This window comes from Carcharodon carcharias, chromosome 10 (assembly GCF_017639515.1).
Source record: "Carcharodon carcharias isolate sCarCar2 chromosome 10, sCarCar2.pri, whole genome shotgun sequence".
Taxonomy (NCBI): domain Eukaryota; kingdom Metazoa; phylum Chordata; class Chondrichthyes; order Lamniformes; family Lamnidae; genus Carcharodon; species Carcharodon carcharias.
This window is the reverse complement of record NC_054476.1, coordinates 130729983-130746918: the sequence shown is the minus strand read 5'-3', so window position 1 is coordinate 130746918 and position 16936 is coordinate 130729983. Positions and strand designations below refer to the sequence as shown.

Here is a 16936-nt window from a genome sequence, read left to right as displayed (position 1 = left end):
TGGCATGGACAAGATAGACCGAATGATCTCCTTCTGTGCTGTAACTTTTCTATGGTTCTATGTGGGATTAGCTAAATTACTCTTGCAAAGAGCCAGCACAGACTTGTTGAGCCAAGTGGCCTTCTGTGACCATTCTATGATTTCATGGCCTAGCTTAAGATAAACTTCTGGATAAGGTTGCATAAAAGATAAATTATATTACCAGTAAACTTATGTTCATTTGATGCGAATCATTAAGCTGTTTATTTCCATGAAGTCTTGTCTTATCCAATGTTCACACAGACTACTTTAAGAGAGATTGAAGAAATAACCATTCAATTCTACACATATACCGGTCCAGATCACAAGGGGGTCTGCTCCTACATTTTGTGGTTATGCTACTGTACAGGTATTTACAGGACACAGTGCAAGTTAACTCCTATAGAAGGCACTCAGGCTGGGAGTGAGTGATGCCACTGAACCCAAGAAGATATCGACAGCAGACTCAAATTTGAAACAAATGCATTTCAATTAAAGGAATGTGTTAAACATTACTACATTTCATTTAAATTAATGTTATGAAATTTTAACAGCTTTAACCCCCCACAGAAGTTTATTTCCTTTGTTTCTGCACTGTGGTCAGGACAAAACTGAGAATGCAGTCACATTATGCTGGGCACCAAGCAGCTCATTGCAAGTTTCTAGCACCTGCTTTACACCTACCAAGTGTTCAAACCCATATACTCAACAGCATCTAATAGAGGAGGCTGATTCATGATAAGCAGAACTTCTTTGAGGCTGACTTTGCTCCAACACAGCACATTGGCAACAGAAGATGTAGTGTTCAACATCCTTTTTTTTTGACAGGCAGAAAACCTTTATTAATGGGCTCGGCTTCAGTAAACAGTAAAAAGCCATCGTTGTCTCGGATCATCCGTCCTGTCTCATTAATAGGATCCAGATGGGTAGACCAGTCACTGGGAATGGAGATTCTTCCCACCTGGTCCCCAATACCCATGCAAAACAATAGCTAATGGCTCACTTCTGGCTGGGTAGAAATAGGAAGCTAACCAGTCCATGGTGTTAATAAGCAGCGTGGTTTTAGCTGGTTGAACGTCAGTCATGGCTCAGTTGGTAGCAAACTTGCCTGAGTCACAAGGTTCCAGGTTTGTGCCTCACTCCAGGACTGGAGAACAAAAATCAAGCACGACACTTCATTGTAGTACATAGGGGGGTCTTGCACTGTTAGGGGTCTCATCCTTTGCTCAAGGCCACATCTACCTGCTCGGGTAGTTGTAAAAGATCCCTTGGCACTATCTTGAAGATGAGCAGATAGTTACCCCTAGAGTCCTTGCCAATATTTAACCCTCAATGAACATTACAATAAAAAGGCTATCTGGTCATTACTACATTGTTGTCGGTGGGAGCTTGCTATGCGCAAACTGGTTACCACATTTCCTACATTATAACAGTGACTAGGCTTCAGCTGTGAAGTGCTTTTAGATGTCTGATGATTATGGAAAATGCTCCATAAATGCACGCCTTTTATGATTAAACAAAAGCAGTGTACCTCTGGAGACTTGGGGATTCTCAAGCCAGGACCCTGCACAGCCTAGTTCTGCACTTGAATATGTGGGATGTCAAGGAATCATGGACTCTATGACAGCTCATTGAAATATTAACCAAACTAATAAGAAACTCATGGGGGTAAGAAATTCATTCACGGTGGCAGGTCTCAGCTTGCAAGAGATACCTACTTAACCAAAAAAGGTCCCGAATATTATAAAATCCTACAGTTCAATAATGCAAACATTAACACACTTCTGGAATCCGAAGTCAAATTGATAAACATGGAAACACGAGCATCAAAGCAATTCTCAATCACAAGGATTGAGCGTACTAGTTTCAATACATTATCACACTTCAGTCATTATTCTTTAATTTGTAAACATCCTTGTGAAATGTTCTGTTTTCAGTATTTTACCATGACTATGATCAGTAATAAGAGCTGTAATCAGCAGGCCAGCTCCAAATGCTTAGGAAGAAATATATATGATGACACTGAGTGATCTTCCACAGTTCAAACAAGTAAAAGAATCTTACAAGCTCACTGCATCTTACTGAAATCCTATTAACAGGAATAGCTTGGTTTTCCTTATACTGCCCCCTTAAGCACAAGTGCATGAGTATAGATACACATACGTCCCTAATGCACTCTGCACTGGTTTATCCTCTAGCATCTGTCTGTGATAAGTGAGGTTGGATTATCAGGTCGGGTCTGAACATACTGTTTATTTGGTCTCCTGATAATTGCCGCCCATGAAAGACGACCCCACTTCTGTTTGGCTGAAGTACAACAAGACAGCTGTCAAGAGTGCTGTGACTCTCACCAACCCCAGCAGGCCACCAACAACTGTCAGGAGTACAAACAGTCCGAGCCTACGGCTGCATTATTGGGATTCTGATACTAATTGGACCTCCCAGCCTACAGATACATTGAGTCCTATTTTAAACCCTCTTAACAACCTATGAATCATCTCTCAATAATCCACAAAGTGTAAGGGTTCAAGAGCATCTCTGCTGAGATATTTGTCAGAAATCTTTTGCTGATTTCTCATTCCCTTTGTCGAGCCCAGAATAATTTCCTGGCGTCTCCTGCTTGACCTCTCCAAGTCGGAGGAGAAGAAAAGGCCCGACAGCATAGCTGAGATGCCAACAGTGATTTCTCAAAGGCAAGTATTTAATGACCCTGGATCAGAAGGAACATTTTTGGGAGGCAGGGCAGGGGAAGAATACAGCAAACAATAATCCTCATGGATGCTAAATTGTCCATAACTGAATAACTATTTTCTGGGACCTGAATAATCTATTGGTAACACTCATCTACAATTTTGAGCTCTAATTGATCACAGGTGCCTTCTTCTACCTTGGTTGGTGTTAAGCATATACTCAGCAGGGACTAGTCCAACATTTGGTTTCCGATATTTGCTATCTCTTCTGTGGCCTGGTGTTCTGCTACCAGGCTCTCTTTCCCCCTCCACTGTGCCCAAGCCTGGCTGTTTCCAAGTCCCTATCTGTTCCTGCAAGACCAGATTCCTTCATGTTTCTCCCTTACCTGTGGATCCTGCAGTGAATAGCAGACATTCCACAACTATTGCTCACAATTGCACTTTTTAACTATGTAAGCTGCTGAGAAGTGATCCAGAGAAAGCAGCATTGGGTCTGGGATCCAGAGCAGAGGCAGGATAGACATCAGCTGAATTTCACCCACACCATCACCCAGCTCTCGCAAACATAGCTCACAATTTTACAAAAAAAATGTAATAGACAGTTGGCAACGGGAGCAGGGTGCTAACCTATATATTTCTATGTTTATTATACTCATCAGAAGGGAAGTTCGGGATTCTTTTGATGCCCAAGAGAAGAGCCATATGATCTGGAGCCTTACTTCTGGTCTCCACAGAAAAATATGGAAAGATAAAGACAGAGAGGAAATGGGAGACAGTAAGATGAAGAGAGACCTGTTGGGAAAAGCAAAACTGAGATACCAACGACAGTGGGAAGGAGGCAGATAGACAAAAACAAATTTAAGTGTACACAAGAGATCACTTAGCCTAGCTGAAAAAGCAAGAGCATATCAGAAGTACACAGCTGGCCCATAAAAGTTTTAAAAGGAATACAAACAGATCCTTCAATCAATCTGCTCAAATTAAGCCCATGCACAAGACTTTAGACACTAACAGGGCCATTATACAATGAGCAGACACAAAGGATAGGATTTCCCCATGGGCTTTAGGACCCAACCGTCAGGCTCAAATTCGCACACTGTGGGGAACAGATACTCACCTGTGATTTTCTGCAAATTGTCTAATTAGTGGAGAGGGCTAGCTCACCATCTAATTAAGGACAGCAGAGGATTCCCTAAGCTGGATGGCCAGTAGAAGTCCTCCAGCACTGAAGAAGCAGAGGCTGGACTTTCAAAGTAAGTGAGAAAGAGGTTCTTTCCAACATTTTTAACTTAAACATAACAAAAATCCCTTTGCAGCCAGACCACCATTGTGGAGGAAGCCTCTCCACAGCATGGCCTGCGGCTGCAGCTGAAGTCAGGCAGGAAGGGAGGTAGGATTGCAGCGGCTCAAGAAGGCAGCTTACCATCACCACCTTCTCAAGGGCAATTAGGGATGGGCAATTATTGCTGGCCTAGCCAGTGACACCACATCCCATGAATGAATAAAAAACCTCTAAGCCTGCCTGCAGCACATGCATCCCCGGTCTACTGCCAGGAGGCTGCCTCTGGCAGCTGCCCTGTTCCCAATGTCTTTGAGGACTACCAAAACAAACCTTAATAAAGCTATAAACAGGGTCAACCGACAGTCTGCCGTTGCTCCTCTGCCACTGGAAAATGGCCCGGGGGCAGAATGGAGCTAGGGAAACCAAAATTCTGTGTCCGTCCACATCGGATACCAAAAGGTCTGTCCATGGAGTCAGTTCTGGCTCAACTGTAGCACTCCCACCTGAGTCAGAAAGTTGTGGGTTCAAGTCCCACTACAGTTCTTCGGCACAAAAATCAAGGCGTAAACTCCAGTGCAGTGCTGAGGGAGTGCTGCACTGTGGAAGATGCCACCTTTCAGAGAAGATCTTAGACCAAGGCCCTGCATGTCCTCTCACTTGGGGAGAAAAAAAATTCCATGGCACTATTTCAAAGAAGAGCATGGTAGTTATCCCTAAAGTCCACGCTAATATTTATCCGCCAATCAACATCACAAAAACAGCTGATCTCATTGTTATCACATTGCTGTTTGTGGGAGCTTGCTGTGCACAAATTGGCTGTCACGTTTCCTACATTACAACAATGACTGCACTTCAAAAATACTTAATTGGCTGTGAAGTGCTTTGGGGCGCCCTATGGTCACGAAAGTCTTTATATAAACATGTCTTTCTTTGTCACCAGCATTTTCTCTACATTTTCCCCTTTTCCAATTTAATGGGTTACTTGGAAGGAGGAATTTTAGGATGTAGCTGAAATTTTTTGGGGCACAAATGCTATACATGCTGGGCTGGATACCAGCCAGTTAAAATGTAAACATTGTAATTTTAAAAACTCTGTCTGGGTAGACAGTGTATTCTACCTGTCATAGTTTCACAGAAATCTGCAGTTCGCAGAAAAATATTTCTACAAGTGAAATATCAACAATTAATCCTTGGAAATATTTTTTAATAAAGCAAGGCTGCAGAGAGTGAACATAATGTAGTCCATGAGATATAATGCGTCAACAGCTAGCAAGCAAGGTAACTAAAAAAATAAACATCCCATAATAACTGAGCTTGATTACTATTTTCAGGGGGAGAGGAAGCAACCTGTAATAATTTTCTACTAGATAAATTCACTCCAAATCAGATCTTGCATTTCAAAGTTTAGAGAACAAACTGACTGCAAAATCAAAGGCGAATATGCAAGATTTCTGTTAGAATACCTGTCCTCATTACATCTCATCACGTGGAGCATGACTGATCCTCTAATCTTTAGAGAGCCTTAAGCGCTGTTAACCATCTTCAAGCACATTGAGAGTAATAGAAACCAGTATTTGGAAATATAATGTCATGTTCCCACCCCAAGTCCTGGCAATGCAATAAAAATACTGGATTAAAATGTTGCTAAGTTTTTATTAAATAAAATCTATCATATAAAAAGTTAAACTGGTGTCACCTGGCAATTCTGTGCAATTCTGTGCTGTAGGTGACCATGGTGACCAGATGACCTGTAGCTGGAATCAGATACTGGAAATCTGTACCACTTATCAGTCAGGATATGATCCTTCCCTGGATTGATAGAATGCCATTGAGGCCAACATGTACCTTGCATTATTTTGGACATGGCCTGATTTGGGTCTGTTCTACAGTTGCCTCAATTGTCCTTCATCCAGTTTGCTGTGTTGAAGCATGTGCAATACGCTGATAAGCCTGATGGAACTTAGATTGGTTGTGATAATAGTCTTGCAACGGACTAAACAAAGAATCTAAAATACATTTAAAAGGCAGTTTTTGCAAAGATCTCCCAATCAGAAGCAAACAAAAACCTATTTGCTATGGACCTCCTTGCTATTTGGCAACTTATCAACTCATACCCACTTAAACTGGATTAATTTCTACTGTATATAACTGGTCAGGTAAATCAAAGTTTTTCCACAGTAAACAATAGTTCATGCATGTGGTTTTATGCATTTTCTCCCTTAGTAATTTTACCTGTGTGAAAGCTTTTGATTCTTTGCAGAGGTAGATTTCTGTGGGTGAAGGTTGCCTGCCAGTAACTTACCACATTGTCATTTACATGTGTAAACCTCAACAATGAATACTCACCTAGTCCTCAAGTTATGATGACACAACACTTCCTAGAGGGTACTGCAAAACCAAGATGTTACATGAGGCAATTTTCTCCTCCCAAATCCAGGTCAGCTGAGACCATCTCCACCAGCCCAGTAAGATCAGCAAGGCTGGAGGCTTTTCTGGCTTGTACAGCTCAACAACTCAGTCACCAGGATTGGGGAGAGGTGTGGTGAGAAGGGGGTGTTCACTGTTACTGTTAAATATGAAATGCTGCACACACTTTGTATTGTCCTACAGATATTAATCTGAAAAATTATATCTCCAATATCAGAAACATTAATACATAATCACTCCTACTGATGGAACCGGGTTTTAGGGGCTAGTACCATTTGCTCATCAGGATAGACAATCACTTCCCTCCCCAATTGATGCTTCTCCAAGGTTAACATGTATCTTGCATTATTTAGAATACAATCTTGAATAACAGAACAAATAGGAAAAATGAACTGGTGATCAGAAAGTAGAAAATACATACAGGATTTTGTTCAAAATACAACCACTTAATGTCTTCCTTGAGGCGTTGCTCAAGAAGCTACAGACTAGTTTGGTCTGTCTCCATGGAGTTGATATCTGTTATCTTGAGTCTGGATTGCAGTACACAATACAAGATTAAAGCATTTGCAGGAAAGCACCTGTTCATTTTATAACTCTCTTGTTGCCAGCCCTGAAATGTTGGCACTTGGTACTCACCAGCTCATCAATGTCCACACCATTGACAGGTGATGTCTTGTGTCGAGTGTTTCTGTTGTGACCGTGTAGGGACTGTTTCTTCCCCGGCTGTTTGGCCTGCCTCTGAGGACGGGTCTGAGGGGCTGATTTTCCTTTGGCAGCTTTCCTGGGTCTCGCTGTAAAGAGCAAGATTCGTGTGTGATCACTACGCTGGCACACAGATCCTTTCATGCTTGCCACTCAAATGGCACTCCAACAGGCAGATTTGAAGCTGCACACTACCAATCTTTTCATCCTGCCATACTTCTCCCTCCAATACCAAAATTAAAATAAAAGCAGGATTATACCAAACTCATGTGTTAAAATGGAAACTTCAGTTTTTAAACAAAATTCCCCGACAATTTTCTCCCCTCAAAATGAGGCCTCAAGTTTGCATAGTTCCACGCATCCCGCCCAGGCTTCCAGTACCTTGTGCTGAACAAATAAACAGCTTAACTAGAAGCTGTTCGAACTGATAAAACCATGTGAGGGGTATTGCATCCCCTAATTTACCACTCCAGGTCTGGCTGTAACAGGGTTTAGTTGTGAATTTAGCGAGGACATGCTTTGCCAATACTCCAAGAGTCCCACTATATATGCTTTCAGTTAATAAAAAATTAATCAGGCAGGTTTTCTGAGTTCAAATTGAAGAACAAGGTAAGTTTTTTGACCCTACTTCTCAAATTTAAAAAAACTATGTAAATCGTAACCCTCGTTCACACTTCACACAAATTCTTTGGGCCCCAGGAGAAAGAGGTCTCCATGTTAGACTATATACTTATCTTGTGTGAGCGGCTCTCAAGAGCCCATGGCTCAGGAGCACTTAAAAACCTCCCAAACAGCTATGAAAAAACAGGCAGGCAAACAAGCCAAAGCCCAAACCCTTCAGCCAGGAGACACTGTGCTAGTGCTTCTACCAATACAGGGTGAACCCCTGAAAGCCCAGTTCAGTGGCACGCACAGGATAGCAAAGAGAACTGGGGACGTAAACTATTTAGTCAACACCCCAGCCTGTAGGAAAAAACAGCAGCTGTTTCATGTCAACATGTCAAAGCAGTAGCACAGCTGGGGAGGGGACAAGCAGGCAATGTGGGTAATCTTTAAGTGATATGGTTGGAGAAACAAACTCCAACAAAATAGTATCACATTTTTGGTTTTGAATTTTTCTACAAAGGTTAAGGGATTGTGGTCTGTATAGACTGTGGTCTCTGTGTAGCCATTTCAGACATATATCTCAAGTGTTTGAGAGCTAGTAATAATCCTAAGGTTACCTTCTCCACAGTGGAATTGCTTTTCTGGCGTTTGTTCTATTTCTTGGAGAAATACCAGATTAGTCTCTCTATGCCTGATTCATCCTCTTACAGTAGGCGAGCCCCTACCCCAAGGTCACTAGTATCAATAGCTACTTTAGATGCTTTATTAAAGTCTGGAGCTGCTAACACCGGTTCATTTGCTAGAACAGCTTTCAGCTTCTCAAAAGCACTAGTACACCTGATGATAGAACACAAGGACAGACTTAAAGATTTTTTACAGTTCATGAAGAACAAAGAAATATACGATTAATTGTCCTTTGGCTGGTTTCAATGCAGTGATTCCACGTTGCAGCTATTTTGTTCAGTTGTCTTCCTGGATGTAGCTGTACCAAGTGGATTTCCAGGTTTTACTCCTGAAAGGTCTTGGTTTGCAGTAGATTTTCCCTTCCTGGGATGGTTACTCTGCAGTATCCCTGCATAATACTTCCCAGAGAGAGATACATGGCTCTTGGCAGTCCTTCATTCTAACCTTCCAATCTCTGGCTTGGCAAACAGTTCTTAAAAAGCCTTGCTGGCTGTATATTTCAGAGGAATTTGATTACCACGTCTGCTGTAGTCATTGTGTTGTAGCACAGGTAATTGCATTTATGAGGTCTCATCTCAGAAACCTTCGGCGAGATATTGTGAAAGCCAACAGGGGAAGGGGTCTTCCACACTACTTGAATGGGAGTTTGAGCGTTTGTTCCCTTTACATTCCATTTAGGTGGAATGCAAGTTGTGTATTACAGCTGGCTAGCAATCCCCCATTATCTTAATAAGATTACAGTTTATTAAAAACAAAAACAGAATTACCTGGAAAAACTCAGCAGGTCTGGCAGCATCGGCAGAGAAGAAAAGAGTTGACGTTTCGAGTCCTCGTGACCCTTCGACAGAACTTGAGTGAATCCAAGAAAGGGGTGAAATATAAGCTGGTTTAAGGTGTGTTGGGGGCGGGCGGAGAAGTGGAAGGGGTTGGTGTGGTTACACCAACTCCCTCCACTTCTCTCTCCCCCCCCCCCCCCCCCCCCCAACACACCTTAAACCAGCTTATATTTCACCCCTTTCTTGGATTCACTCAAGTTCTGTCGAAGGGTCACGAGGACTCGAAATGTCAACTCTTTTCTTCTCCGCCGATGCTGCCAAACCTGCTGAGATTTTCCAGGTAATTCTGTTTTTGTTTTGGATTTCCAGCATCTGCAGTTTTTTTGTTTTTATCTCACAGTTTATTAAAATCCAGCCAGAAAAAAAAGCCCACTAAATATTGTCTTTTTCTTCTAAAAAATAAATCCTTGTAAAAAACATCCAAAATACATGCAGTCACAGGGTGATAATCACGACTTGCGATTAAGCATTTCCTGGTGAACTCCATATTACTTATTAAATTCCATTCATTATGGCAACATTGCATCCCATGCGAGAAAACTGTAATTAATATCTTTAAATTAAACTTAGCATAGGTCATGGGTAGGGCAATGCTTTGCAACTCCAACACATTATCTAATGTTGATATACTTGATGCACTGTTAAGACAATAAAGTCCCCCCACATAAATTTCCAAATAATCACACTAGAGGGAGTCAGCCCAGCTGTTCTGTAAAGCTGCAGACAATCTAAAGCAAAATAGGTAAAAAATCAAAGAAAAATTCACATTTTATAAAAAATGTGCAAATGTATCTGTAATCTTCAGATCTCTACAGATGGAAAAATATGTACTTTGGGAATTACAGTAAGGTAGGACATATAATAACTTTGAATTTAAAAAGTGCTATTGGAGATAAATAATTGTCAAGTACTGATTTGATTAATTTGTAAAATAAAAAAATTCTTTTAAGTTTGACAAAAGTTTATGGTAAATCCCTTCAACAGTCCAGATCTGAATCATATCACTTAGTAGCTTACACAAAATTAAGTTGGGGAGGCAGTGAAGGGGCCAGAACCCTAAAACAGGGAAGTAGGTTCCAGTCAAGCATAAAAAGGTCACTCCAAATTCAAAATCCAATCCATTATATTTCCTAGCAGCAGGCAACTAAGTTCACAACTTACATCTAAGTCTGGGCCCTCCTCGCTCCTCATAATATTCCTCTTCTTCTTCCTCTTCCTCCTCCTCCACCTCTTCTTCTTCCTCTTCCTCCTCCTCATTCTCTTCATCTTCCTCCTCAGCATAATTTCTAAAAAGGCAGTGACAGCAGGTGATTTATTTTTACTTAAAAGGATGATTTTAGGCACAATCAGACATTTCAATTGGTGAATTCAGTTTTTAAACAGAAATATAGATTTATGTACTGAGTTCCAATCACCTATCAACCCTGTGTTCACTTGACCTACACCAGATCCTGCTCCAGCAACACCATGATTTTAAAATTTTCATCCTTGATTTCAACTCCCTCCATGGCCTTGCCCCTCCCTATCGCTGTAATCTCCTCCAACCTCACAACCCTCTGAGATATCTATGCTCCTCTAATTCTAAAATAAAAACAGGAAGTGCTAGAAAAACTCAGGGGGTCTGGCAGCATCTGTGGAGAGAGAAACAGAGTTAACATCTCGAGTCCAATATGACTCTTCTTTATTGGCAGCACTTTCTGTTTTACTTCAGATTTCCAACATCCGCAGTATTTTGCTTTTATTTTAGCGACCTCTAATTCTGGCCTCGAACATCCACTTTAGTTGCTCTACCATTGGTGGCTGTGCCTTCAGTTGCCTAGGCCCTAAGCTCCGAAATACCCTCCCAACATCTCTCGGCCTCTCTACCTCACTTTCCTCCTTTAAGACACTCTCTAAAATCTCTCTCTTCAACCAAGCTTTTGGTCACCTGACCTATTTTCTCATTATGTGGCTTAGTGTTATATTTTGTTTTATAATTCCCCTGTAAGGTGCCTGTTTTATTATGTTAAGGACAGTACATAAATATAACTTCTTGTTGTTGCATCTGTGTGTTCTGGCAATACTTAGAAAAACATCCTTCCATCTGTTCCTACCCATTAAGGAAGAATGGAGAGGAACAACTCAATTTATTACACAAAAAAAACAATGTAAATTCCCTGCTCCCAAGTAAACATTTTGTGTCCTGAATTCTTAAACGTGCTATAATGCAATTTCAAAGGTTTATGTTAAAAATAAAACCTCATTTTAAAATACCTTGACAGAGAAAGCACAGTCTTTGTACCAATCACACAATCAAATGATTTTACACAGTCTTGGTCAATGTGTTGTCACTATATGGAACAGCTGAATCTTTGGCTAAACTATCCAAAGATAGCCTTGCTCCAAAAATCGTCCAAGCCTCAACTTTTTAAAAAAAATTCATTCATGGAATGTGGGCTTCGCTGGCTGAGCCAGCAGTTATTGCCCATCCCTAAATGCCCTAGAGGTGGTGGTGGTGAGCTGCTCTTTTGAACCACTGCAGTCCATGTGCTGTAGGTACACCCACAGTGCTGTTAGGAAGGGAGTTCCAGGATTTTGACCCAGCGATAGTGAAGGAAAGGTGATATATTTCCAAGTCAGGATGGTGAGTGACTTGGAGGGAAACTTCCAGGTGGCGGTGTTCCCATGTGTCTGCTGCCCTTGTCCTTCTAGATGGTGTCAGTCATGGGTTTGGAAGGTGCTGCTGAAGGACCCTTGGTGAATTCCTGCAGTGCATCTTGTAAATGGTACACACTGCTGCTACTGTGTTGGTGGCAGTGGGAGTGAATGTTTGTAGATGTGGTGCCAATCAAGTGGGCTGCTTTGTCCTGGGTGGTGTCAAGCTTCTTGATTATTGAGCTGCACTCATCCAGACAAGTGGAGAGTATTCCATCACACTCCTGACTTGTGTCTTGTAGATGGTGGACAGGCTTTGGGGAGTCAGGAGGTGGGTTACTCGTCACATGATTCTGAGCCTCTGACCTGCTCTTGTAGTCACAGTATTTATATGCTTAGTCCAGTTCAGTTTCTGGTCAATGGTATCCCCCAGGATGTTGATAGTGGGGAATTCAGTGATGGTAATGCCAATGAACATCAAGGGGCGATGGCTGGATTCTCTCTTGCTGGAGATGGTCATTGCCTGACACTTGTGTGGTTCGAATGTTTCTTTCCATTTGTGAGCCCAAGCCTGAATGTAATCTTGCTGCATATGGACATGGACTGCTTCAGTATCTTAAGAGTCGCGAATGGTGAACATTGTGCAATCATCAGCGAACATCCCCACTTGTGACCTTATGATGGAAGGTCATCGATGAGGCAGCTGAAGATAGTTGGGCCGAGGACACTACCCTGAGGTGTTCCTGTAGTGATGTCCTGGAGCTGAGATGACTGACCCCCAACAGCTACAACCGTCTTCCTTTGTGCTAGGTATGACTCCAACCTGCAAAGTGCGTTCCCCCTGATTACCACTGACTCCAGTTTTGCTAGGGCTCCTTGATGCCGCATTTGGTGAAATGCAGCCTTGATGTCAAGGGCAGTCACTCTCACCTCACCTCGGGAATTCAGCTCCTCTGTCCATGTTTCAACCAAGGCTATAATGAGGTCAGGAGCTGAGTGACTAAGGCAGAACCCAAACTGGGCATCAGTGAGCAGGTTATTGCTATGCTGCATGATAGCACTGTTGATGATCCATTCCATTATTTTACTGATGATCGAGAGTAAACTGATGGGGTGGTAATTGACCGGGTTGGATTTGTCCTGCTTTTTGTGTACAGGACATACCTGAGCAATTTTCCACATAGCCGGGTAGATGCTAACGTTGTAATTATACTGGGACAGCTTGGCTAGGGGCACGGCAAGTTCTGGAGCACAAGTCTTCAGTACTATTGCTGGAATGTTGTCAGGAACCATAGCCTTTGCGGTATCCAGTACCATCAGCCGTTGCTTGATATCACATGGAGTGAATTGAATTGGCTGAAGACTGGCACTTGTGTTTCCGGAGGAGGCCGAGATGGATCATCAACTCGGCACTTCCGGCTGAAGATTGTTGCAAATGCTTCAGCCTTATCTTTTGCACTGATGTGCTGGGCTCGCCCATCATTGAGGATGGGGATAGTTGTGGAGCCTCCTCCTCCAGTAAGCTGTTTAATTGTCCACCACCATTCACAACTTGATGTGGCAGCACTGCAGAATTTAGATCTGATCTGTTGGTTGTGGGATTGCTTAGCTCTGTCTTATGCTTCTTATGCTGTTTGGTATGCAAGTATTCCTGTGTTCTAGCTTCACCAGGTTGACACCTCATTCTTAGGTATGCCTGGTGCTGCTCCAGGCATGCCCTCTTGCACTCTTCATTGAATCAGGATTGATCCCCTGGTTCTATTATGGGTCTCTGTGCCTCAAGCCACAGCTTTCCAGTTCTGCACTCTGGACAGAGGTGGACTTGACAGAAAAAAGGCAGGCAAGATACAGCATGAGACAGCAGGCACAAGTAAAAGAGCAGTCTTTATTTACAAAAACTGAACTGCTTTAAAGTAGGTCTGGCTTTAACTGAAGTGAATTACTGTCAGGAGTACTGCCCTACAAGTTGATTATATAGAAACTCAATCCAAAACAACCTAGTGAGATGGTCTAACATGACTCTGTACACCAATAGAAAGCATAGGCCAGAATTCTTTTAAAGCTTTTCGACCATTAGATCAGTTGGAATCCATTTCAGTAGCAGCTTAACTCTGGCGTAAAGGAATATAGCAGATCAGAAGACAACACATACTGCAGTGGTAAGCTGGTTGTTTGGTTACCTATCACGTGTGCCACGCCTGGCTGTGGCTGGCTGACAGGCTGGGCATAGCCACTCTCCATCTGGTATCACATAGAGGGCTGGTCTCAAACAGAACAAGTGGAAAGCCTTATTACATTCATCACACAGGATCAGCTTGTCATCTTCACCTGGAGAACAAGGAAACAAAATGTCAGCCAAACACATATGGGTTTGCAGGCCGTGGGAAATGTATAAAGATCTTAAGAGTTGGATCTGATTTTGAAATATGATTAAATACAAATACATTTTCAGGATATATAGCAATAAAATGTAAAAACAATCAAGTAAATTCTCCTTGGCTTCCCAGACAATTCCAATACATTTCTAAATAATGTTGCTATTAGATGTAGGCGCACACCACAACATGAAAAAAAAAGGTACAAGTTGTTGACCTTGGCTCAGTGAAACCCAAACCAGAACATCCCACACTTGTAAAAAAAAATTAATTGGGAACAAAATTCTCTTTTCCTCAGTTCCAACTAATTTCAGAGCCTCACATTAACAAAGCTATCCAGCTCCTGCTTACAGCGGAAAAAAAAGTCTGAAGAAATACTCTGGTCATATTTTGGACGAGTCCTTGATTTACTGGAGAGTTCATGAGTAATGCTACCACTGCATCAATATTCCTAAGATGTCCAAATAATTTGATAAATAAGTGAAGCAGCAATGGTGAATTTGAAGGGACAGATTGCTTTCAGATGCGCACATTGCTGAACTTCATCCCATTTGATCAAAGAGACTCCACTTAAAATTGTTTCAGAAATTGTATAAGATGGGTAACCATCACTTAAGGAAGTCTGGGAAAAGCAGATTAAGTACTTTGAACTGATCAAAGACAATCAAACACCACATTGTTTGCTTTAAAATCCCATCCACAAACATATTTCACACCACTAACCTAACACAAAAGAACCTGCATTAATTAAAAGATATTTTATTTGGGAAGAATTCCAAGTCACTTCCTAAATGAGGTGCCCAAAACCTTGACAAAAAATAGAGGTATTTAAGAAAGAGAAGATGAAGAGGCAGAGTGCTTCAGGAAAGGAACTCCATAGAGTTGACGCCAGATGGTCGTGAATGGTGTGGTGAAACAACAGGAGAAAGGAGTCAGTGGAATAGAAAACGAGGGGATGTAGAAAGTAGTATCGTCCAGTTTGTGGGTAGTTTAACTGAAAGTAATCAGCAGAATTATTCAGCATTGTTAACAACTTCATAAATCAAAATTTTGAAAGTAAAAATGCTGATTGTGTTTGTTGCACCAACAGCAACCTAATACACTAACGATTTTGGTCCTAACCTCAAAAGCTGCAGCCTTGATCTTGTTATAACAACCTTTAGACCAATTTAAAAAATAAAGCAGAAGAAAAGGCAAGAGTAAGTAGCCTTTATTCATGTATTACCCTTTCCGATATGGAATGAAATACCTTAAATTTCCTTCACAACTACTTGCATTGGGTGGGCGGCCCCCTAAGTAGTTCTCAGCTTCATTTGAAATGGTGGCCTCCCTCCTGCTGCTTGCAATAGAGTTGCTCTAGTGCTGACTTCACAGGAGCAGCCTTACAAGGATCAACATGGCATCAATAAAATTGATGCTGTGTGTAAAAATCTCAAAAGCACTGCTTTTTCCAATAACAGGAGGGTCATGTGGAACAAATAAGGCATTTCCATTAGACTTCCCAACCCCTTTCAAATTCATTTTTATTTGATATGAACACAAAGGCAGAGGAAAACAAACAGTATTGCGTTTGTGAGGCGTTTTTGGTGTTCCATGAATGAGACAATGTTCAAAACATAGCATTTGGGCAGAAAAATCTCAAAAATACCAAGAACACAAAGCAGGTCTGTCAGCATCTGACAACAGAAAGGGAGACAATATTCCTAGTTGAAAATCTTCCTTAAGGTCATCAGTAGTGTTAAACCACATCATTAAGCTAGGTTTTCTTCAGAAGAAGAAAGTTGACCAGCTTTGTATCTTCTTATTAATCTATACTTGTGGAAATGACCATTGAAGCACATCTGAGAGCATTTTCTATTGACTGGTTCTCAACACCTAGAACTTAAAAATCAGTTCATGGAGGACAGTCCAGTAGCTGAGCTGCAATGCTTACCCTTCTTACGGCACACTTTACACCGGGCATTTTCTGTCGACATATCCCATTTGATACAGGCGTCCAACATTCCCAACAACACATGCATACGAGAGAAGGTCTGAGCCTCTTGGATAGCACATTTCCATAGCTCCAGGGCAGAAGCAACCTATCGCAAGTTAGGGAAGAGACAATTACACAATAAGAAAGTTTAGAACCAGGAAAAGCCTCTGGTCCTTTCTGGGTGCAAATGCAGGTGATAAATAAACAAAGCCACTGAGAGATAGGGAGATCCAATAAAGGTACAAAGCCAGTTAAATCTTCAAACGGAATGCTACAGGGGCAAGCTTTAACCAAGCTCAGAGAAGCATAAAGAGTGGATGGAAGTATTTTTGTTCAAGTTAAGACAATCCATTGACATGGAGAAGCATCAGTTAGCATTACTACAGAAAGGCAGGCTGCTCTGTAAGCAAATACAACGGCTGTTACTCTAAAGCTATTCACTATGAAATAAAGCAGTTTAATGATTCATATCTGGCCTCAGCTTATCAAATGTTTTCTACCTTTGAAGAGAATGAAACAACAGTGTGAAAAAAGGACAATCATTTTGATCACAACGGTTGTCATACTCCTTATGTATGCCATCATATAGGTAGGAGAAATGAACACCTCAAAAATCAGATACATTTAAGAATTGGAGAAATAGAATGCTTTATACTGAAATGTTCTCTTCTAGGCATTTTCTTCACCTTTAACCCAATGCAAATAAA

The 16936-nt window shown here is 41.6% G+C and overlaps 1 protein-coding gene across 1 annotated transcript in view; it reads right to left on the bottom strand.

Annotated features, from left to right (window-relative positions):
- The window catches only part of baz1b (bromodomain adjacent to zinc finger domain, 1B), a 93596-nt gene that overhangs the window by 19801 nt on the left and 56859 nt on the right, over nt 1-16936 (bottom strand). The window contains exons 13-16 of the mRNA XM_041197558.1: nt 16188-16335; nt 14060-14207; nt 10407-10531; nt 7054-7208 (exon numbers count right to left, since the gene is read on the bottom strand). Of these exons, the coding sequence (XP_041053492.1) occupies nt 7054-7208; nt 10407-10531; nt 14060-14207; nt 16188-16335 (576 nt within the window). The remainder of the gene's footprint in view (nt 1-7053; nt 7209-10406; nt 10532-14059; nt 14208-16187; nt 16336-16936) is intronic.